Source organism: Antennarius striatus, chromosome 2, assembly GCF_040054535.1.
Source record: "Antennarius striatus isolate MH-2024 chromosome 2, ASM4005453v1, whole genome shotgun sequence".
Taxonomy (NCBI): Eukaryota; Metazoa; Chordata; class Actinopteri; order Lophiiformes; family Antennariidae; genus Antennarius; species Antennarius striatus.
This window is the reverse complement of record NC_090777.1, coordinates 2,597,501-2,621,898: the sequence shown is the minus strand read 5'-3', so window position 1 is coordinate 2,621,898 and position 24,398 is coordinate 2,597,501. Positions and strand designations below refer to the sequence as shown.

General features: G+C 44.1%; 2 protein-coding genes across 3 annotated transcripts; one reads left to right on the top strand and one right to left on the bottom strand.

The window, feature by feature from the left end:
• ddx23 (DEAD (Asp-Glu-Ala-Asp) box polypeptide 23) lies at positions 1–7,381 on the top strand. Of its 2 annotated transcripts, none has more exons than XM_068341964.1 (17): positions 1–93; positions 773–912; positions 2,133–2,252; positions 2,393–2,483; positions 2,568–2,633; positions 2,713–2,851; positions 2,930–3,063; positions 3,308–3,420; positions 3,502–3,645; positions 3,741–3,966; positions 4,061–4,206; positions 4,295–4,472; positions 5,004–5,246; positions 5,331–5,482; positions 6,341–6,449; positions 6,548–6,722; positions 6,809–7,381. In XM_068341964.1, exons 2-17 carry the CDS (start codon positions 773–775, stop codon positions 7,030–7,032), a joined length of 2,400 nt encoding a protein of 799 aa, XP_068198065.1. In that variant the 5' UTR covers positions 1–93; the 3' UTR covers positions 7,033–7,381. The 2 variants fall into 2 exon arrangements, with proteins under 2 accessions (XP_068198065.1, XP_068198057.1); XM_068341956.1 differs by having other exon boundaries at positions 2,390–2,483.
• A 2,453-nt stretch (positions 7,382–9,834) lies between these two features.
• cacnb3a (calcium channel, voltage-dependent, beta 3a) lies at positions 9,835–24,219 on the bottom strand. Its single transcript, XM_068330459.1, has 14 exons — positions 24,139–24,219; positions 21,405–21,497; positions 16,073–16,192; positions 14,761–14,883; positions 14,550–14,665; positions 14,389–14,468; positions 14,286–14,305; positions 13,807–13,884; positions 13,663–13,721; positions 13,086–13,186; positions 12,855–13,006; positions 12,680–12,775; positions 12,337–12,507; positions 9,835–10,255 (listed from the first exon to the last, which is right to left on the bottom strand). Exons 1-14 carry the CDS (start codon positions 24,217–24,219, stop codon positions 9,860–9,862), a joined length of 1,686 nt encoding a protein of 561 aa, XP_068186560.1. The 3' UTR covers positions 9,835–9,859.
• Positions 24,220–24,398: the final 179 nt, after the last annotated feature.

The window sequence follows — 24,398 nt, the reverse complement described above, 5'->3', positions numbered from 1 at the left end:
AGACGCCCTTGCGGACTGAAGCTCGTGCATGGCGACATGGCGTCTTCTTGAATCGTAGTTGAGTCGCACAGTTTTTATTGACAAGTAACAAAGGTGGGTTTTTCCTGAGTTACAGCATGTTTGCTTTTATCGTGTTTACATGTAAATTAGATAAACAATTTGCAAAATCTTTCTGCGTTGATTGTATGAGCACTTTTTGAACGTAATTAATCTTTGGCTAAATTGTTAAGCTAACAGAAAGCGCTTAGCGTCAGATTGTGTTCATATGGCTTTAATGTGTCATCTAAGTGTTTCTTTATTGATGTCTGCGTCTAGTCAATAACCTAAAGGTGACTCAGTCAAGAACCTTCTGTTTTTGAGCTGACTTAACCTTTCTCTGACCATTAGCTACAAATAATAATAAATAGAGAGTAGAGTATAACTCTATTGATCCCTTAAGGAGGTTCCCTCAGGGAAATCAACATAACACAGTTTTCTGCATTAAACAACTGGGAACTATTTCAAATTTTAGTTTTTTAATCCTCAGGGGAAATTTGAATCAGCAGATATATCATGATAAATGTTGTTCTGCCGAGCATTTCATTGAAACAATCTGCTAAGTTGGTAATTATTGATTATTCTTGGCTTTTCATTTATTCACAATTTGTTAAAATGATATTGCACATAAACTTACGGATAAACTTATTAGTGGGAATGTTAAACAATATGCATAAAATATTTAGTTCATGGCAAAATCACTCATTGAACAGTTTTGTGTTGTGTTAATTTCCAGATGGCTGCGGACTCCACAGACAAGAAGGATGCTGATTCCTCTGGAACCAAAGACAGGGAGAGGAAACGCAGCCGATCACGAGATCGAGATCGTAAACGACATCGATCTCGTGATCGAAATCGCTCTAAATCTCCAGACAGGTAACAGAGCGCACGGTTCCATCTTTAACGTTAGTTCTAATAGTTAAAATCCGGTGTAGGTTTCCACACACTCCACATTTCTTCTGTTCCTGTGTGTTTGTTTTCTATGATGCAGAAATAATGTCAAAAAGACGAATATATTCGCTTTTTGACGCTTCGTATTTGATTTTTTGACACAAGCAACAAAAGAACATAAAACGTAGACAAACAAGAGAAAATAAAAAGCATTTGGTGCAATACCTGCAGAATTTTTCAGGTGTTTTTGTTTGATAAGTTTGAACTCCAGGATCTTCTTTAAAAGAGAATCATTCATAGGATTAAAACTATATTTTTGAGTGAGATGTAGATATATTCTGATGGTTAGTGGGTACAAGCCTCCATTAATGCAGTTCAAGAATAAATATGTCCACCCAGTAGTTCCCCCCCTTTAAATGGACAAGGGTAAATCCTTCTCTAATTTTCAGGATGATACTACTATAGGATGAAATGTATGCACACAGTCAATGTTTACATGCCATAGAACAGATAGGAACAGATGGAAAATGGAGAGTTAGGACACAACCATAGCAAAAGTCAACGGCTCATTTCCTTGAATTGATTGGATTTTCCTTATTTGCATTGCAAATACCATTAACACGTAACGGGCATCTTTGTAAGAGCCTGACTGAGGCTCACAGGCTGTGGAATGTCGGTTATATAATGGAACAAATCCCTGACAGATTCCCTGGAGAGCTGGTGTGTGTGTTTACTCATTTCTAATGGCTGGAAAAATTATGTGTGTGTATGCATGCATTTGTCTGTTCTTGTTGTACATTTTTGTCTCTATATGCGTACATGTAGTTCCCCTAGATGTAGTTATCTAGAACATGATCACTGCAGCAAAGATAATAACAAGCTAGCAGAACTTTAAAAAAAACCTTATGAAGAACTCATAAACCTGTCAATGTCGCACTAGAAATCTGCCTACTAAATGACACGGTGTGCTTTGGGTTTTTCACACAGTCTAATAATTGTGCCTCTGTAACAATGTGAATAAATTACAAGCATCTGACAAATGAATGTAATAAAATAACAAATAAGGGTGACAAAACTTAAATAATGAGAAAAAAAATAATTTAACTTAGACGCTAAGGTATTTGCTTCCTGATTCTTTTTCACAATGTTTCCGCGCCATAGTTTTCTTTGTTGTGGAAAATATCTCATTTGTATTTTAATGACAGAGATCGGCGGATGAAAGACAAGGACAGAGACAAGGAACGCGACAGAGACAAGGACAGAGAGAGGAGCCGTAAGGACAGAGATGGACATCGGCGTGATAAAGATCGAAACAAACGGTCCAGGTGTGTGAAAAACAACATAGTCAGATGTATAATCATTCACATTAACCATTATGTTCAACTCTGTGGTATGAATATAAACTGTCGAATGGTTGTTATTTTGAAAGGAGTTAATTACAATTTGTACAAATTGTGTACAGAAGTCTTTCACCCAGATCGAAGGATGGCAAATTAAAGAGAGAGAAGGATATAAAAACTGAAGAAGAGGAAGATGACAAAAAGAAGAAGGAGAAGGTGAGACTGGGCTGGCTGTCTTCTGATGTCGTTTTGTTTCCCGGGGGTCATTTTGAGTGTTTGACCTCTGCTGCTTCCATTCAGGTCCAGCCTTTATCTTTAGAAGAACTTCTGGCCAAGAAAAAAGCTGAAGAGGAAGCAGAAGCAAAGGTGAGATTCTCCCGTGTCCAGATGCTCTCTTGAAGTTTATTTTTTTTGCTCATGTATTTTCTTATTTTGTGCTCTGCAGCCCAAGTTCCTGTCCAAAGCAGAGCGAGAAGCAGAGGCGATAAAACGGAGGGAGCAGCAGACGGAGGAGAGGAGGAGGTTGATGGAGGAGGAGAGAAAGAAGAGAAGGGTGTTTCAGGACATGGGAAGAAAAATGCTGGGTGTGTGGTCATTGATGGTGACATATTCATGTTAATTTAGAAGTGGAATGATTGGAAAGGGGGGTGTGTGTGTAACAGAGGACCCCCAGGAGAGGGAGAGACGGGAGCGACGAGAGCGAATGGAACGAGAGAACAACGGGAACGAAGATGATGATGGACGACAAAAGCTCAGAGAGGAGAAAGACAAAAGCAAAGAGCTGCACGCTATCAAGGTTAGTCTCAGGACGAATGACACCGTTTTAAAGTTTATCAGCATTTAATTTACACCAAACTGAGTCTTACGTCTCATTCAGACTTTTATTTCATTACGTTTTGTCATTAAACTGAACCTGAAAAATGTATTTTTATGTTAGAAAATACTACCTGTCAGAATGTCCTTATTCTAAAACGTGATTCTAAATGTCACCGTTCAAACAAGGTGATGGATGTACCTAATCAATCTCCTGATCGTTTCAGGAGCGCTACCTGGGGGGCATCAAGAAGCGTCGCAGAACTCGTCACTTGAATGACAGGAAGTTTGTGTTTGAGTGGGACGCTTCTGAAGACACGTCGGTCGACTACAACCCCATGTGAGTCGACGTGAACGCGGCAGGTCCTTGTGAAAACGTGTGCTGGTGTAAACACTCTGACGTCCCCCCGTTTGTCTCCAGTTACAAGGAGAAGCATCAGGTCCAGCTGTACGGGAGGGGCTTCATCGCCGGCATCGACCTGAAGCAGCAGAAGAGAGAGCAGTCACGCTTTTACGGGGATTTGATGGAGAAGAGACGAACGCTGGAGGAGAAGGAGCAAGAGGAGTGAGGATCATTTCATCTCCACGTTTCTGTTTGAGGAGCAAACCCGACATCTCCATCTCCATCTTGAAAACATCCAATCTTTCTTCTCCTCTCAGGACGAGACTGAAAAAGATGCGTAAGAAAGAAGCCAAGCAGCGCTGGGACGACAGGCACTGGTCTCAGAAGAAGCTGGACGAGATGACCGACCGAGACTGGAGAATCTTCAGGGAGGACTACAGCATCACCACCAAGGGAGGAAAGATCCCCAACCCCATCAGGAACTGGAAGGAGTATTCACTGCCCTCACACATCCTGGAGGTCATCGACAAATGTGGATACAAGGTTGGTGTCCAGGTTCTCATGATTGAAATAGGTGCAGGTATTTGTTATGAGCCTGAAACGGACACTTTTAATCACATTTTGTCTTTTAATTCAGGATCCAACACCTATTCAGAGGCAGGCCATTCCCATTGGCTTACAGAACCGTGACATCATCGGCGTTGCTGAGACAGGTAGCGGGAAAACCGCTGCTTTCTTGATTCCCCTGCTGGTCTGGATCACCACCCTGCCAAAGATTGACAGGTGAAGCAGCTCAGGCTCAGATAAAAAGACTAAACGTCCGTCTGCCTGTCTTACATTAAAAACACAACGTCTTGCTCTGCTTGTGCAGGATTGAGGACTCAGACCAGGGTCCGTACGCCGTCATCCTGGCACCGACCCGTGAGCTGGCGCAGCAGATCGAGGAGGAGACCATCAAGTTCGGAAAACCTCTCGGTATCCGCACGGTGGCTGTGATTGGTGGGATCTCCAGAGAGGACCAGGGTTTCCGCCTCCGGATGGGCTGTGAGGTCAGAGGTTCAGGGTTCACACGCGTCTGTTTGATCACTACCGACGCCTTTGAGACACAATTAGATCAACAGATGCTCCAGTTCATATTCGGAATTAATGCAGAACACATTAGCATCAGAATGCAGCGACGTTGTTTGAACCACGTGTGGCTGTATTCCGTCACGATGCTGCAGAAAAACGATTATGAGGATGTTCATTAATATCAGACGTCGTTATCCAGAGAGAGATCACACAGAAAAACCAGGTGGAAACAGAGATGAGCTGCCGAGAGGCTGTAAAAAAGAACATTTAAGGGTCACAGAGTCCATTGGTGGTGGATAAATACAACAAAATAAAACAATACCTCCAGAAAAACTTTTATTCTAACCATAATAATAAAGGTGAATCCAGTTTGTATCAACTTTATTAGCAGCATCCTCGTAACGTCACACCAACGTTTGTTTCTTGTTGGTTCTGCTAGCTTGGGGTCATGAGGTAATGATGTCAGTCAGGAAGCCCCGCCCACTGACCGTCTGACCTCTTCCCTCCAGATTGTCATTGCCACGCCCGGCCGTCTGATCGACGTGCTGGACAACCGCTACCTGGTGCTGGGCCGCTGCACCTACGTGGTTCTGGACGAGGCCGACCGTATGATCGACATGGGCTTCGAGCCCGACGTCCAGAAGATCCTGGAGTTCATCCCGGTGACCAATCAGAAACCAGACACCGAGGAGGCCGAGGACCCCGAGAAGATGATGATGAACTTCGAATCTGGGAAACATAAATATCGACAAGTAAGATTTCAGTTTGAGTTTGCTAACACGTTGTGAAGTCGATGGAGGTTTGCGGGTTCAGTCTGATTGTTTGTGGGTCACCAGACCGTCATGTTCACGGCCACCATGCCCCCGGCGGTGGAGAGACTGGCCCGGAGCTACTTGAGGCGTCCCGCCGTGGTGTACATCGGCTCCGCCGGCAAACCCCACGAGAGAGTGGAGCAGAAGGTGCTGCTCATGGGGGAGGGAGAGAAGAGGTGAGACAAGTGTAGAGTTCATTTTACCTCCAGAAAGCAGTGCATCCTGGGATGCGCTTCAAAAAATTGTGTGCATCCCAAAAGTAATAACAGAACGTATGGTAGAAGCGTACGCCGATAGTACAATATAAAAACTAAACAAACTGTTCATTTAAATGATTTTATTAAAAACATCATAACTGTTATAAGTAAAAATAGAATAAATTACATATTAGTTTTATCAAAATGTTAAAGCCTGGTAGTCATTTAAAAAAGTTTTAAAAATAAAGATGTAATTTATTTTTTTTTATTTTTTTTGACTTTTTCATTTTACTCAATAGTTTTCTTTGCCTTTAATTCATATTTTCTCCTGTGGACACTGAACCAAGCTGACAGAACCTTTACACACATTTAGTAATACCTGTAGTATTATCTGTAGTAATACCTGTAGTATTATCTGTTTTTCTTTATTAACTTTTGATTGCTTTTTATGCAATCAATCAATCAACCTTTATCTGTGTCGCCCTTAATCCCACCAGCAGACGTTCCAAAGCGCTTTAACAGACAAACCCAACAGGACTCTTCTTGTTCTCTGGGGGGGTCGAACTAACTCCTCTCTCACTGCAGCGTTAAAACCAGCAGCAGTGTTGACGTTTGGTCGATTTTAATAAGAATCACTCAGATGAGTCGTGACGAGAAACGTGACAATTGCTGGGCTCAAAATTTAAGTGGAGAAACGGAAAAATATGTGAATATGGATGAAAGTGCGTCCCTGTAAAAAATGTGCGACAAAGACTCAAGGACGCACGCAAACGAGAACACTCGCGTCACATTCACATGGCGGCGTCTCACCGAGTGTTTCTGGGTTCTGCTCTACAGGAAGAAGCTGCTGGACGTGCTGTCACACGGCTTCGAGCCCCCCATCATCATTTTCGTCAACCAGAAGAAGGGTTGCGACGTCCTGGCCAAGTCTCTGGAGAAGATGGGGGTAAGTGACTTTTGACTTCCTCCTGGCTGTTCTCCTTGACGCCCACCGTTGAGCTGAATGTGTTTTAACTCTCACGCCCCGTCTCGCCCCCCCCCCAGTACAACGCCTGCACGCTGCACGGCGGGAAGGGCCAGGAGCAGAGAGAGTTTGCGCTCTCCAACCTGAAAGCGGGAGCCAAAGACATCCTGGTGGCGACGGACGTGGCCGGTCGCGGTATCGACATCCAGGACGTCTCCATGGTGGTGAACTACGACATGGCGAAGAACATCGAAGGTAAGACGCCCCCGTCCGTCCGTGGGGTTTCCTCTGCATGAACACACGGGAATAACCCCACCCCCACCCCTTCCCTCCCTCCGCAGACTACATCCATCGCATCGGGCGTACGGGTCGTGCCGGTAAGAGCGGCGTTGCCATGACGTTCCTCACCAAGGAGGACTCGGCGGTGTTTTACGACTTGAAGCAGGCCATCCTGGAGAGCCCGGTGTCCACCTGCCCCCCCGAGCTGACCAACCACCCAGACGCTCAGCACAAACCTGGAACCATCCTGACCAAGAAGAGACGTGAGGAGACCATCTTCGCCTGATTGGCTCATCTGTTTGCAGACGTGTTGTTCACACGCCCCTTCAGACGGTCCCCCCCCCTGTTTCACGTCTGGGATTTGTGCTCCGGGTTAAGTTTTGTTGACCTTTTAGTTGATCCATTTTTGTTTTTTCAAGCGTTCTGGAAATCGTCTGGGATTATTAAACTCCGGTCGGAGCGTAAACGTGGACTTGGCGGTAGATGTACGGTGGATTCTGTGACCAGCAGGAGCCTGAACGTGTAGCTGATGTTTTCATTTCCTGTTTGTGAAATTGTGATTCCTGATTGTTTATGAGACCCGTAATGGGATTGATTCATGTCCAAACATTTATATAAAGTGAACTCAGATTTGACATGACGTGTTTGTGGCTTAATCTGGACAAAGAGGGATTGAACTCACACATTCATTGGTTCTGAGGCTCTTTGGTCTGAATCTCCAGGGAAACGAGCGTTTGCAGCCTGCAGACCTAACTCAGGGCTGAGCACGTCCTCCATAAGGTCACATGTTCGCACCTTTTACTCCTATTTATATGTAACACCCAGATTTAGAAACTTAAATCATGAAGGCGCAGCTACAGCCGGGATTGGTCCTTCACTCCCAGGTTCAGTGGGCGGGATCTTCACCTGTATAAGTTTGAATGTTTAAGTTAAATGGTGACGCAACGGTTGCGAAGATATTTGGTGGACGAACACACAAACACTGATAATTACAATACATCACCGCTTCGCAGCATGTAATCAGGATTTAATATGAATGGCAGAAGATTTCAAGGCAAGACAAAAAAGAAAGGAGTCCGTTGAAAGTACATAAAATGTCATGTTTATTCTGTCATATTTTCGTCAGCATTGTAAATCTATCTTCAAATAGAAAGCATTCTTTACAGCATCAGGCAGGAAATGCTTCCCTTTCGACACAGGGAAGGGCGTGTCGGGTCACGCCGTGGTGCTCAGGTGGATACGCGGTTATATTTAGTGCAGTTATTGCATTACAAAGCAACCATCCCAAAAAAAGTAGTGCAACTTTTTTCTTTTTTTTTCTTTTTTTTTTCTCACACAAAAGAGGAAGTCCAGATGGTCTAAGGCGTTTTGACGTTTTTCTTCAATGTTAGGCTCGGTATTGCATACAGAATAAGACAAGAGGAACCTAAATCATAACCTTTGTAAAAATTGTGCTTCATAAATTGAAAAAACCTCAGTTGCTAAAATTGGTCCGCTTTTGAAAAACATACTGAATAAAAAGAGCTACGGGGTTAACTGAGACGTGTGTGTGTGTGTGTGTGGGGGGGGGGGGGGTGTTTGGAATTCACTCATTTCATCAGAAATTAAAAAATATCTCATGCCTGATTTGGGACAATTTTTAGTGTCTTTTTTAAAAAAAAATAGCATCAACCAGAAAACCAGAATCCAGCCAATAATAATTAAAAATAATATTAAAAATAAAAAATGTCCCCACTGTTCTAAGAGGTTTGAGGATTAAATCAACCGATGCAATCTGACTTTAATAGTGTGAGGAGTGAGTAGCCCCGATGACAAGACTATCACTACGAGACCACAAGGAGAATCAGAATCAATGCATTACTAAAATACTCAACTGTGAAAAGAAGGTTTTCATGCAACACTTGCATAGATTTTTTTTTTTTCCAAATCGTGCTGTTTTGTTGTTTTTTTTCTCTTTAAAATATACAGAACACTAGAAGGATAAATACCTGTGAGACATGGAAGCAATAAACCAGAAAATTCCTCTCGTCTGGCCGTTCAGCGGATCACCAGCGCGGCGTCGGAGACTCTGAACCAGAACGGGGCGAGAACGTGACGACGTTGGAGTCGTGGGGGGGCTACGAGTCCTCTCGGGTGGTGAGGGGGTGGGGGGGGCAGGTTGGACTTTACACCTGAGGATCTGTCGCGGTAAAAACCTAATCAACAGTAATACTGCAGTACACCAACGGACACTGTGTGTGTGTGTGTGTATGGGGGGGGGTACAACAGGTGTAGAAACTGAATGCTACAATCAATAATAATAACGTGCTACAATCGAATTACAGGGCAATCAGTTTGGTCGGGGCAACCAGGAGGTGCAAAAAGGCATGCGAGCTTTACATTCTCTGGAGCCTGGAGGTGTGTGTGTGTGTGTGTGTGTGTGTGTGTGTGTGTGTGTGTGTGTGTGTGTGTGTGTGTGTGTGTGTGTGTGTGTGTGTGTGTGTGTGTGTGTGTGTGTGTGTGTGAATGACTGGATTCATCCACTAACGGGTAACATTCCCTTTCTCAGGTGTGTTTACATTCTCTGAGCCCGTTAGTGTGTGTGTGTGTGTGTGTGTGTGTCTATTTTTGAGCCATTGTGCGACAACAAGGATCGGACTGTACTGCAGCTGTTGATGTGTGTGTCCCACGTGCCGTTCACCGTCTCCAGAGGATAAACCGTCTAAATACAACACGCCCCTATTAGAATCAAACATCAGCCGTGGATCAAACCCGGGATCGTTCGTATTTACATTCCTCCTTTTCAGTTCACTTCCTGTTCCGACATTAATGTGCAATTAGTCTTAAAATAATGAATAACTCATGCAATAGTAAAGAGAAAGGTCTGAGGACTCTTAAGGCCAGTGTACGAGACATCCTACAGCAGGGAGCAGCTAGAGCTGGGGTGAGCGTACAGCTGGGGGGGCCGGGGTGGGGGTGGGGGGGGGCTGAAGCCCTTCCATCAGGACCCGTTTCAATTTATTCAGGAATCTGTTCCAGAATAAATCTCATTTATTCTAAATCTAAATCTAATTTTGGGGCGACTTTTTGAATCTGGGTAGCTGTGACGTTCATGGGCGGTGGGGGGGGGGTCCTCAGTAGGTGTCCCGGGGCCAGGGCCGGCTGCGCTGGCGGTTGTTCCTCTGGTTGTGGCCCTGCTGAGCGTCGCGTTGCAGCAGACGGTCCTGCGACTCGTGGCCGTTGGCGCTGTGGCCGCCCCCCGCGTGTCCACGGTGGGGGGGGTAAACGTCCCTGTAGGTGCGAGTGTGGCAGGGGGAGGAGTAATCCTCTTCCTCCTCCTCCTCGTCTTCCTCGCCCCCCCGGTGGCACGGGCTGCCCCTCTGGCCGCGGGACAGGGAGTCGCTGGCCTCGTCGGACGGCATCAGACTGTCCTGCTCCAGGGGGGAGTGGGCCTCCTCCCCCGCCTCCTCCTCCTCCTCTTCTTCACGCCCCAGGCCCACCACCTCACCCGGCTGCGGCTGGTTCTTGTTCTGAGGATTTCAAGTCACCAAAGAACCAAAACAGACTGAAACGGGTCGGCTAGAGGACGTTCAGGAGGGGGAACATCTCAGAGGAGCGTCTGGGAAAAAAGCTCTAATCGTTCCGACAGAAAACCAACAGGAAGGGAAGACTGAACCGTGCAAACGCCACGTGAAGAAAGGCTTTGAAGGAAACTTTGGAGTCGACCTTAAAACAGAGCTCACCTGCTCTTTGGAGCTTTTTTAATTTTGTCTTTTGATGCAACTGTTCCTCCAAAGTCTGCAGAGCCATCAGAGTGAAGATGGGATTAAAGGTTTAGCCGTAGTGAATGTCATGAATAGAGATATAGACCTCATCAAAGATTCATCCTCTGGGGATCATGATCCAATCTGTCCCATCAGTTAATCACCTGGAGACAAAGTCTGGATGTCATTTTAATTTGCTGTTCTTCCTCCACGCCTGCAGGTGTCACTGTTCACACCTGTCTGTGTTGCTTTTGTCTAAATGAAAAAATTGGAAAATAAGGTCTTAAAATGGACAATTCTCACTAATTTGTCATTTAAAAAAAAAGTATATAAGAGCTTTAATTTGTATAGATTTTTTCTAAATTTGGAATTTTTTTCACAAGCAAAATGCAAATGCATATGTCTGGTTGTATACATCAGTGACTGTTTGGATAGCCCTTACTGTGGCGCTGGTCGGTCTTGGCAGTATGTGAAGGGTACATGTGTCAAACTCAAGGCCCGGGGGCCAAATGTGGCCCCCGAGAGCGTAAAAGGTCAGTGTCTAAAAACAAATAGGTCAAAAGTGTGCTTTTGAACAAAAACTACATTTCCCACAATGCAGTAGTTTAGCCCATTTTAACTCTGACTAAACGTTGTGAACAAAGTTAACGTCCTAACTTGTGTCTGATGTTATTTTTCTTTATTGATTGATAGTTTGATCCTTGATTGATGGAGTTCTGTGGGTTTAATAACCTGACAAATGAAAAGGATTTATGTTAGAACAGAGAAACAAACAAACATGTTTTTTCTGTCTAACTGTAATGTTTGGAACTAGAATCAGTCAGAAATTCAGTTATTTAACATTAAGGAGTAGTTACATTTAGTTACATTACACTGAGTTACATTTAGTTACATTTATTAGTTACATTAAGGAGTAGTTACATTTAGTTACATTACACTGAGTTACATTTAGTTACATTTATTAGTTACATTAAGGAGTAGTTACATTTAGTTACATTTATTAGTTACATTAAGGAGTAGTTACATTTATGTTACATTGAGTTACATTTATTAGTTACATCTGGCCCTTTAATGACGCACCACAGACTTCACACTCGTATCACCAGAAGCCCCTCAAAGCCTTTTTAGTGGCGTTCACACTTTTTTGTCGTGTGTTTACAGAAAAACTGGACACACACCAAACAGAAGAAATGCAGAGTAATGCGATTACTCCTGAACATGAATGTTAGTGTACTGATGTCATGGTCTGGTTACCGGGTAAATTATGTCCAAGGATCAGGTGACTACTTTACTTTAGTTAGCATTCAAGATAGCACCATGTGCTACTTTGAGCGAGGGCGTCATTCACAAAGCATGCTGGGAAAAAGGCTTGAAGCAAAAGATCAGTTTTGACATTTTTTCTTACCGTCTTTCCAAATATGACATTTTAAAATTTTTCAGCTGCTTTGTGAATTTCCTGCCGTCAAGCGTGTGGCGCAGTGATTGACCCGAGACCATCAGCGACAGGAAGTGGGGCGGGGGGGGCAGGATGGGATGGAGACACGCCGGCTTCTCTGTGGTGAGACCTGAGCTCGTCGCGTCTCAGCCACGGCGTCGTGTTCGGGAGTCGGGGAGGGATGTCAGGGGGAAGGGGACTGTCGGTGGGGGGGTTGCGAGTGCAAATACGAGCAGATAAGCCCAACTACTCACCCCGGTTTGAACGCGATCATTCAATTAATTCCTGTGTTTCAGAAAACTGTAAAGACGTTAAGCGTGGATGAGAGAGAGGAGACGGAACAGAGAGGAGACACTCTGGGATGAGGCGCCGGTGGAGACAACGGGTCCCAGATGGATCAAACACGCCTCACCTGCAGGCTGGAGATGGCCGAGGGCGGGGTCATCAGCGTCTGCTCCAGCAGCGGGTTCAGGGGGGTGTTGCCCGGGAGGTGGGTGGCGCGCCAGTAGACCTCCAGGTACTCGGCCAGATGCTCGCAGGCGTCCTCCAGCTGGTTCTCATCCAGAATGACATCAAACATGTCCTGAAAAGGGGAACGAGTGTCACGTCATCAGGTGAGCCCAACCCCCGGTCCGGGGACCGGTGCCGAGCCGTGGGCCAGTCGGTACCGGTCCACCTATGTAGTTTAAAACCAGAAAACAGTAAAAATAAAAACTTTATTCATGCAGTTGAGCGTGAACGGCATCGAAACTCACGGGGGGGCACTGAGAGAGTTTGTCTGCAGCCATCATCTGAACATTCAGGTGTTTGCTCTGAGACTTCCCCCTGGACTTGATCAGCCTCTGGAGCACCTGAGAGGAAGACGAACGTGAGGTTAAAGGTCACGGGCCGTGAGACGGCCCCACCTGGATGTTCACCACCTTCCGTTACCTTAGGTGAGGAAACTTTGACGTAGACGATGATGGGGGCGAGCGAGGTTTTGGCGAGCTGCGCCGGGTGGTTGATGGTGTCGGCGTCCAGAATCACCAGCTGCAGCGTTTTGGCGAGTTCGAATATCCTCTCGATCTCACTCTGGACCTCCGCTGTTCAAACACACGTCACATTTCTGAATGTCAGCCTGCAGCGTGATCGAATCAGTAGACTGTGAACGCTGACGGTCACCTAGGCTGGAGCGCGTGTTGGATCTCTCCATGATGGGACGTTTGTTGAGGACAGACCTCTTGGCTAACGACAGGTCGGCCGTCACGCGCGTGATGGAAATCCTGTCGAAGATACAGAGAAAAACGGACAAATCAGGTTAAGTTTTGGTTTACATAACTCTGAATTTCTGACTGATTCTAGTTCCAAACATTACAGTTAGACAGAAAAAACATGTTTGTTTGTTTCTCTGTTCTAACATAAATCCTTTTCATTTGTCAGGTTATTAAACCCACAGAACTCCATCAATCAAGGATCAAACTATCAATCAATAAAGAAAAATAACATCAGACACAAGTTAGGACGTTAACTTTGTTCACTACGTTTAGTCAGAGTTAAAATGGAACTACTGCATTGTGGGAATTGTAGTTTTGGTCAAAGCACACTTTTGACCTATTCATTTTTAGACACTCTGACCTTTTCTGCTCTCGCGGGCCACATTAAATGATGTGGAGGGCCACATTTGGCCCCCGGGCCTTGAGTTTGGCGCATGTGTTTTACGGAATAACAGACGCGTCTGTGATTGGTCCGTTTCACTGACCTTCCTTCGAATCGGTGCTTCAGGAAGTCAAACAGAGCTTTCTGCATCATGTCCGTCACCTGGATGAGAGAGAACACACCAGAACACACGTAGAAATGAGAAAATTTTTAAAAAAAAATCAGGTCACCATCAGGAGAGTCTGACCTCGTAGCCCTTCAGCGACGGTCCCACGAGGATCACCGGCCTCATGGAGGGCACCACGTCATAGGGAGGGACGTGTTCCTGCCACAGGTGGAGGTGATGAAGAACACAACGCACAGGTGAGAGATGAAGGGGGGTGGGGTGAAGAGCTGAAGCCAGAAATAACGCTGTCTGGATGATTTGCAGTCTAATGAATCTTAAATGTAAAAAAACATTTGCTCAATAAAGTCGCCACTGAACACACAAGTTAAAAAATGTATCAAACCCATGAGTTCATATGATATATGATTTATAACAGGTATGTTATAAATGTAAAAATACATTTAGCTGAAGGCACTGAATGAAAGGTATATAAGTCTTCAAAACCTGCAGATATTCTGAAAATGTCCCTAGAAGTCCAGAACGATAAGTGATGACATAACAGTTACGATGACATCATGTGATGACATCATGCGATGACATCATGACGTGACAGAACCCACCTGTTTTTGCTTCTGTTTGGCTTTGAGAAAACAAGAGAACAACAATCAATACAACAACAGTGAAGCCAGCAGAGCGTGCGGCACCGACAGCTGCAGTACTTACGTTCACCTGTAGATGGCGGTGTTGTCCTCCAGCTCCCAGTGACCATGTCTCCTAAACTGGACGAGTTCCCCCCTGTTTTCCTGCAGAACCAACACGACGGGTTTAAACGTGAGCGTATATTGTTGAACGGGTTTCAGTGAAGCGTGAAGCTCCTGACTGACCTCTGTTTCTGCTCCTGCTTCAGCCTCATGGCCTCCAGACGCAGAGGACTGGGGATGAAGGTGATGTCTGCGCCTTCTTTCACCAGCCGACCGATCCACCAGTCATTGTTGTATTTCTGTTGAGTTCAGCACAACAACAAATGTCACAAAAATGAGCTTGATCATCATCATCATCGTCATCATCATCATCATCATCAAGATGAGCACTCACTTCTTTGATGTGCAGGAAGTCTTTGGCATCGAAGTTGACTGCAGCTCCTTGGACGGGACAGTCCTCATCCAGAGCGCCACAATAGCTCACATTCGTCTTCACTGCAAATGCTACAGGTTTGGACTGCCCCCCCCCCACATAGAGGAAGAAGAAGAGCGCAGAAAGAAAGGTTTACGACACACAATCAGTGAAGAAGACTTCCAACGACAAACAGGAATAAAGAATGAATATGAATCTGATTTGAAAAATATGATCTCCTTCTCCTGAGGGCGTGTCCCGTTAGGCGTCGCCACAGCGTGTTGTCCTTTTTTGGTTTCCTTTGGCCTGTAATCTGTTATTTACTACCTGTATACACCTATAGTATAGGTGTGTTATTTAAAAAAAAAATTTAAATTAGGTGTGTTATACACTAACAGTATATAAGTACATTATAGGTGTGTTATATACTACCTGTATATAAGTACAGTATAGGTGTGTTACATACTACCTGTATATAAGTATAATATACGTGTGTATATACCTACACGTATAATGTATACCTACATTATACGTGTTATACACCACCTGTATATACCCACAGTATATATGTGTTATATACTTCCTGTATATACTTACAGTATATGTGTATATATACTTCCTGTATATAACTACATTATACGTGTGTTATATGCCACCTGTATATACCTACAGAATAGGTGTGTTATACTATCTGTATATACCCAGTGTACATGTGTTATATAATACCTATATATACCTACATTATACAAGTGTATATACTACCTGTATACACCTAGATTATAAGTGTTATATACTACCTGTATATACCTACATTATAGGTGTTATATACTGTACTACCTGTATATACCTACATTATACGTATTATATATACCCTTCCTGTATATACATACATTATAAGTGTGTTATATACCACCTGTATATACCTACAGTATACGTGTGTTATATACTACCTGTACATACCTACATTATACGTGTGTTATATACTACCTGTATTTATCTACAGTGTAGGCGTGTTATATACTCTAAAAGCGTGACATCTCCTCCAGGTTTTCTTTAGAACAGGACACGAGGTTGTAGCGGTTTTGACCTTTGACCTTGATGATCTGATCAGTTTGTTGTTAATACTGGTACTGATTTTTTTAGATCCTGGTTCTGGGTTTTTTATCATTTAGTCCTGACTGAGCAGCTCCAGAGGAGACAGGAAGTGAGGGAGGGATGGAGGGGAGAGAGATGGTTTCTCCAGACTGAACCCGGGTCATCAGGAGTGATGACCTCCTGGCGTCATATGACTCACCTTAGCTCGGTCCAGCTGCAGCTGCGCCTGGCGTTCGGCTTCACGCCGATACGCCTCGCGGTCCTCCTCTGCTGACAGGTCTGAATCCGACGGTCTACTGGTGTAGGAATCAGCCGAGCCCTGTGGGTACAGCAGAACCATCAGGTCCACTAGTGACCTCTGTGGGTACAGCAGAACCATCAGGTCCACTAGTGACCTCTGTGGGTACAGCAGAACCATCAGGTCCACTAGTGACCTCTGTGGGTACAGCAGAACCATCAGGTCCACTAGTGACCTCTGTGGGTACAGCAGAACCATCAGGTCCACTAGTGACCTCTGTGGGTACAGCAGAACCATCAGGTCCACTAGTGACCTCTGTGGGTACAGCAGAACCATCAGGTCCACTAGTGACCTCTGTGGGTACCATCAGAAGCATCAGTCTACTGGTGACCCCTGTGGGTACCATCAGGTCCACTAGTGACCCCTGTGGGTACCATCAGGTCCACTAGTGACCCCTGTGGGTACCATCAGGTCCACTAGTGAACCGATCGTCTCACTACTACGAGGTCACACAGGTGGATCAGGTTCTGTCTGCAGGTGTTCATTGTAATTTGTGTCTGTATTCATAAATGCATTCACATGCGAGTGTGTGTGTGTGTGTGTGTGTGTGTGTGTGTGTGTGTGTGTGTGTGTGTGTGTGTGTGTGTGTCTACACAACAGTGCTTTCCACTCCCACACCAGCCACATTCTAGTCCACCAAATATAGCACAAAGGATTGAACTGCTGCTCCTCCTGCTGGCCCCGATCCATCCCATAATCCCCCACAGAGCAGTGCCTCCTTTACATCCTTTATTCCTTGGTTTATTCTCCTCATTAGCTGAACGCAGGGATCGTTTGTCATCGTGTTTCAGGACATATCCCAGACCCAGCTCCACATAGAACCCGTAGAGGTGGTTCCCGAATAAAAACTAAAATATTAAGAATTAATCAGCAGGACCTCCGACAATCGTCTCCTGAACCCAACAGCAGTTAAATGTAGACGCTGCAGCTTCTCCAGATGAAGTCTTGTGTGCATTGTGTTCATAATAATGGTAACCTGGTTCCATTGTTAGGTTTAGGTTCAGACATGACAAACAGTCGTGGCTTTGAAAACAGGTTTTGGGTCATTTTAAATATTTTCTGGCATCTTGGAAAAAATTGTTTTTAGTTGTAACCAAAAATAGAATTTTTAAAAAAAAAAGAGAAGCTATTGAAAAGGGGAAGAAAATGAAGTGTGTGTTTTCATGTGTGTGTGTGTGTGTGTGTGTGTGTGTGTGTGTGTGTGTGTGTGTGTGTGTGTGTGTGTGTGTGTGTGTGTGTGTGTGAACCTTCTTTATTTGGCATCTATTTGGTTTCTCTGTAGGAGCTCAGTCCTGAATCTGTCAGTAAAGAAAACCACTGCAGCAAAAATAAATCCAAGACGAGCAATAAAGAGAGGTGAGAACACACACACACACACACACACACACACACACACACACACACACACACACGAGTTGATGAAGCAAAACACAACAAAACTGAAAAAAAAATTGTAGGAGGAATTAAAAAAAAAAAAGCAAAACATAAAAAAAGAAAACCGCCGCATTCCGTTTTTCCAGCGTTAACGTAACCGAATGAATCCTCCAGAGAACTCATTACAGGAAACACAAACAGAAATAAATTCAAGCTATAAATACCAAACAGAGAACGCGGCCCTGCGAATCTAGAACCACCTTTACTTCATCTGCCCTCGTCTGCATGTGATCTAGAATCCATCCCAACCCGACCGGAAGCAAGCAGCCGGCGAACGCCTCCCTCCATTCACCGTTTTGTCTCTATGTTAGATAACTGGATCAGATTTCACTCACAGCTCTGCAAAAAGCGACACTGCAGAGAGAGAAAGAGAGAGGAGAGGATGGATGGAGGGAGAATATCTGTGACGAGGTGCACCGAGAGGAGAGGGATGTTTACGAGGACGCTGGTGAGACTCGTCTCCAGGGGAAGATGAGATTAGAGCGTAATAAAGTGTCGTAAAGGAGCGGAGCGAGAGCCAGATAGTCGTGACAAATGCAAAGAAAAGACCAAACCAGACATGCAGCTGGAGGAACCTGGACGTTTTCTTGGCATCCCTGCCATAAAAGAAGAACCGGACTTGTTTCCCACCTTCCTTCTCCTTTGCAGTTCAACATTACTTCGGACTTGTCAGACTCATCAGCCACCACCACCACCACCACCACCAGTGTCTGGATTTAATCGGGGTATTTCTTAGGATAGATACCCTTTAATTACAATCTCCACATAAACATTGAAGCCACACATGATTCCAATAATATCTTACGGAATTCTTGAATTTCAATTTTTTTTTTTTGTGCAGAAATTCACCAAATTTTCTTTCGGTAAAACAAACTCGTTCATCGTGAACGTGTGAGACGAGTGTTTCCTCCATCAAACGGTGAAGGCGGACGACACGGGATGGTCATGTGACGCATCATGTGACACTATATATCTCCACAGATGACTGACAGAGCAGCAGGTGTGAGAAGCCAAACAGACGTATTCCCATTGGTTGATAGGGCCGACGTCTTAAAACAGCTGCCAGGGATTTTTGAACGATTTATAAGAAACGGATAAAAATGCAAAATGCAGTCGATTCCTATGATAAAATGTCAGGCCTGCGTGTGAAGTGTAAAGATTACTTTGCACAGGAGCAGAATAAATAATCCAGGGGGAGGGGGGGTGGAGGAGTGCTGGTGGGACCTACAGCACCCCCCCCCCCTCCTGTTCCACAGAACACAGATAGCGACTCTATGGCGGCTCATTGTATCCTGCTGCAGAAATGAGTCATACTCCACTGCTCCTCCACAGACACCCCCCCCCCCAGCAGACACCACACTATCTGCTCCGCGGAATCTACTCCATGTGCATTCAACGAATGTTTTAACCCCCCCATCAGGATAACTGATGTCCCCCACCTGGAGAAAATGTCTGCTCAGCCCTTTTCCCCTCCTCTGCTCCTCTTCACTATTGGTGCGTCTGCATGAAGGAGTGATACGTTAAATAATTCACTCCCAAACAGGAGCATCCTGTCTGCGGCTCCGCGTCACGCTGGAGCAGATTGAACCTGGAACTTTATTTAAATCACCTGCTTTTCAACCACCTGCAGGTCAGAGATGGACGGTTTGAGTCGTTCTTCAAGACGAGTGACGAATAGTTGTTGGTTCCAGCCCCCAAAACACGACCACGTGTTTACTGTGATGTTTGTTTTCTGATGGTTTGCTTGTTTGTGTTTATTTATTTATTATAATTATTTATTTATTTATTCTACTTATGTAATTACCATGTTTTATCAGAATCAGAATCAGAGAATAGTTTATTGCCGTACAGTAAAGTTCACCACATGAGGAAATTGACGCCGAGTCGGGTGCTTTAAAATGTGGAAGGAAGCAATAAGGAATAAAAATATAAGAAATATAAAATAAAAAAACCCCACTATTCACAATTTACATTTAATAGTGCATTTACGTTTAAGTAACGTTTGTTTTCTAACGTTTTGGTTGTTTGTGTTTAATTATTATTATTATTATTATTATTATTATTATTACTACTTTTGTTTATTTATTATTTGTATTTGTTTATTTTGTTTACCATGTTTTATTTATTGTGATGTTTGTTTTCTCCTGTTAGTTTATTTGTATTTGCTTTCTCAATGGTTTTAGTGTAAATAATCGTTAAATAACAGGAAGACTTTGCAGAATTACGGTGACCAGTTGACATGAGGTGTGTTTTAACCCCACTATGGGATCTAGGAGGTCAGAGAACACAGGTAAGAAAATTCAAGAATGTCGCTGTTTGAAAAAACTTTAAAACAATAAAAGCAGATTAAATAATAATGATGATGATGATGATGATGATGATGATGATGATGATGATGATGATGATGATGATGATGAAGCTGGTCTGGGTTGTTTAGACGTCTGTCTGTCAGGCGATTACACTGATTTGAAATCCATAAGTTTGAAAGGTTCAATACTTTCCTTGTTTTTGTTTATTAAAAAGAATTCCTTTAAAAAGAATTAAAAAGAATTTGAATAAAAATATTTGCTGATTTACTGATAAAACCTATAAAGAAGAATTGTTGCTGCTCTCCATTAACCAGCGAGTCATTCACTAATATCTTCTAACTGATTGAAACCTACAGATATTCAATTTACTCTCATGCAATACAAAATAAAGAGATTAAAAATTAAATATCTGGAATTTTCCCTAAAATTCAGTGAATCATAATTTTTTTTAAATTATCCTGAAACAGATGTGGCTTATAATTATGGAATGTAAAGCCCTTCATGTTACCACTCGCATTAGTAATTCACTCACATGAATAAATGGGATGTAAAACTATCAGCAAAATAACAGATTAGGGCCAGAAAAAAATTAATCTACAGTTATGTAGAAATTAAAAACCTCATGACAGTTTGACCTCATCACTGACTTCTTGATATTCTACCGATTTATATTAGTTATCGCTGCAGAAAATAATTTGTTGAGCCGTAGATCCTACAGAATGTCATCAAGTCACTTTAGTCCAAACATGAAGGTGTAATAAATCCAAGCAGCACCTTTTTAACCTGTAATACAAGTTAATGAAGGGAAAATTGTGGAATATCTGATGTCCCACTATGGTAAGAATCCTTTAAAAAAATGACTCTGGATCCACATGATGATCAGGATCATCAACAAAATGTCCTGAACTGTGTCTTAGAATGTCTTTAGCGCTCCTGCTAACAAACAAACAAACAAATAAACAAACAATACCACGAGGAAGAAAGAACAACAGTATGAGCTTGACCTGCACACCAGTACCCAGGTGAAACCTTTTGACCCCTCAAGATGAACTTCCGCCCTCTGCTGGACGCTCAGTGTAACTACATCCAGCGCTGCTCCACACCTGGAGAACCCCCAGATCCTGGCTTGTTTTTGTCAGGATTTGGTGTGTTTTCAGATCAGTTTGGAGACAAACCTAATCTGAAAAGTCATTTAAAGAAGTGGGCAGTGGATTGTGATGGAAAACTGGGCCACGTTCCAACATGTAGCTGCTGCTGACCGGATGAAACTATAGCTGAGACAGAGGAGACGTCCCTGAGGACGAAGACGCTCGACTCCACCAACGGAGGAGAAACACTACAGAGACACGCTAATGCTTCATTCACACCTCTGAACACGCCCGTCCCAGTTCATCCACACACTACAAACAATCGTGATCATCAGCGTTCGATTCCACGATTAAAGCGTGAATACAGAGAGAGCAGCCGCCACACGGCTCGGGGGCTTTTACCTGGCGTTTGATGAAGCTGGAGGTCGTGTCAGAAGACGTGCTTCCATCGGAGCGTTTGAAGCGGCTCTTGCGTTTAGGCAACTTCCGGGGCAGCTGTGATGAAAGAGACGCGTGAGATAAATAAAGCTGATTCATGAAGCTCAACATTAAACCTGTTTGTTAGCATCAAAGATCACTAATGGAGCTGAGAAAGAGTCTCCGTCTGAACCCCACCCGCCTCACCGGGCCCCGATCGACTGGCCCCTGTAACTTCTGAGTTTTACCAACCTGTGTGGAAACAGACGGATCTAGATTGATAGTGAAGTGTGATAAATGGATGTTTTTTGTAATCAATAATGTTAAAAAAGTACACACAACAATCCACGTATTAGCTAAAGCAATAGTCAAAACCGAAGAGAAAGAGCTCAGTGTGAGACAGCTTCAGATTCATCTATGTCACATGTGACAAACTCAAAGCCCGGGGGCCAAATGTGGCCCTCTACATCATTTTATGTGGCCCGTGAGAGCATAAAAGGTCAGAGTGTCTAAAATAAATAGGACAAAAGTGGGCTTTGATTAAAAACTACATTTCCCACAATGCAGTAGTTCAGCCCATTTTAAATCTGACTAAACGTTGTGAACAAAGTTAATGTCCTAACTTGTGTCTGATGTTATTTTTCTTTATTGATTGATAGTTTGATCCTTGATTGATGGAGTTCTGTGGGTTTAATAACCTGACAAATGAAAAGGATTTATGTTAGAACAGAGAAACAAACAAACATGTTTTTTCTGTCTAACTGTAATGTTTGGAACTAGAATCAGTCAGAAATTCAGTTATTTAACATGAAGGAGTAGTTACATTTAGTTACATTACACTGAGTTACATTTAGTTACATTTATTAGTTACATTAAGGAGTAGTTACATTTAGTTACATTACACTGAGTTACATTTAGTTACATTTATTAGTTACATTAAGGAGTAGTTACATTTAGTTACATTACACTGAGTTACATTTAGTTACATTTATTAGTTACATCTGGCCCTTTGAGGACAGCCGTGATGCTGATGAGTTTGACCCCCTGATTTAGGCTAGCGCCGTGGCGAACTGCGTTAAAGACAAAGACAAAAAATTATTACTTTAAATTCAAACCTGTAAAGTAAAATGCTGTAGTGTTCAGAACAGTTAAAATTCAAATTAATTTAATGATTTTTTTTAATGAGCTTTAAGGGTTTGTCTTAACTTTTCTGCTAATTATTGTCCTGTTTTTCTATCAGGTGAAACAGATTGGTGTGTGTTTATTATTAGACTATATCTGAATAATAATGTTGAGGTCATTTTTAGATATAAATGTTAATAAAGATGACCTATGTTAGCTCTGTTGGAGGAAAAAGGTTTTAAAATATAAACACTAGTTTGACATGTAATGTTCGCTGTGAGAATTTAAAAAAATTACTTAAAATAAATCAAACTTTTATTTACGAAAACCTATATTTTCTGTGTTTTTGTTATATTTTTAAGTTTAGTGCTGCTTTATTTCTGCTGCACTGCACCAGGTTCAGCATTAGCAGCGAGCTAACAGCGTAGCATAGCAGTGGGCTAACTGCGTCGTATCGGAGTGGGCTAACAGCTTAGCATTAGTATTATAGCAGTGGGCTAATGGCGTGTAATAGCAGTGGGCTAAGGATGTGTTGTAGCACTGGGCTAACAGCTTATCATTAGCAGTGGGCTAACAGCATAGCATAACAGTGGGCTAACAGCGTAGCATAACAGTGGGCTAACAGCATAGCATAGCAATGTACTAACAGTGTAGCATAGCAGTAGATTAGCAGTGGACTAACAGCTAAGCATTAGCAGTGGGCTAATGGCTTAGCAAAGCAGTGGGGTAACAGCGTAGCATAGCAATGGGCTAACAGTTTAGCGTTAGCAGTGGGCTGATGGCGTAGCATAGCAGTGGGGTAACAGCGTAGCATAACCGTGGGCTAACAGCGTAGCATAGCAGTGTACTAACAGTGTAGCATTGCAGTAGATTAGCAGTGGACTAACCGCTAAGCATTAGCAGTGGGCTAATGGCGTATCATAGCAGTGGTCTAACAGTAGTATAGGAGTGGGCTAACAGCTTAGCATTAGCAGTGGACTGATGGCATAGCATAATAGTGGGGTAACAGCGTAGCATAGCAGTGGCCTAATAGCATAATAAAGCAGTGGGCTAACAGCTTAGCATTAGCACTAAAGGTGTATTGTAGCCATGGGCTAACAGTTTAGCATTAGCAGTGGGCTAACAGCATAGCATAGCATTAGGCTAACGGGCTAATGGCGGTAAACATGTAGCCTATGTTCCAGATACCAGTGGGGGGGTAATGAGGGGGTGATGGGGGGGTCTGTGGCCCCCGGCCCGCGGCCCCCCCCCCCGCCCCTGGTGGTCCACCGCCTCAGAGGCTACAGGTCCGACCGGTTGTTTACCGGCTCCCGTGTGTAAATAAGACGGAAACAACAACAAACATCCCGCTAAAAGGCCGCGGCTCCGATCCACGCGTGAACCGATCACACCGATCGGCTCCTGATCGATCACGCATCGATCTGTCGAATCGATCCAGGCGGAGATTTTTTTTTCTTTTTAAAGTGTCTCTCCGCCCCCCCCCCCCCGGTAACGGTAACGGTAACGGGACATCAAGCCCGCCGCGTTTGATCCCACCGCCACGCGTCACGCGGGGACGGTAACGGATGCGGTGGCCGCGCGCGCACACCGGGCTTACCTGGAAATAGTGCGGCTGTGACGCGGCCTCCGCGGCGGACAGCGGCTCTACGGGCGACTTGGACATCCTGACCTGCACCATCTACCGGGGGCAGCGAGGCGGGATGCGACATGGGTGAGAGGACAACCGCATCCGGGGGAGGGAGGGGGGGGGATCCACGCAGCAGCCGGCCCCCCGCAAGGTGCGTTACCACGGGGGGGAGACGCGCACGGAACAAACGGCAGTGAGAATAAACCGAGAGGCTCCAGACGTCATCGCTC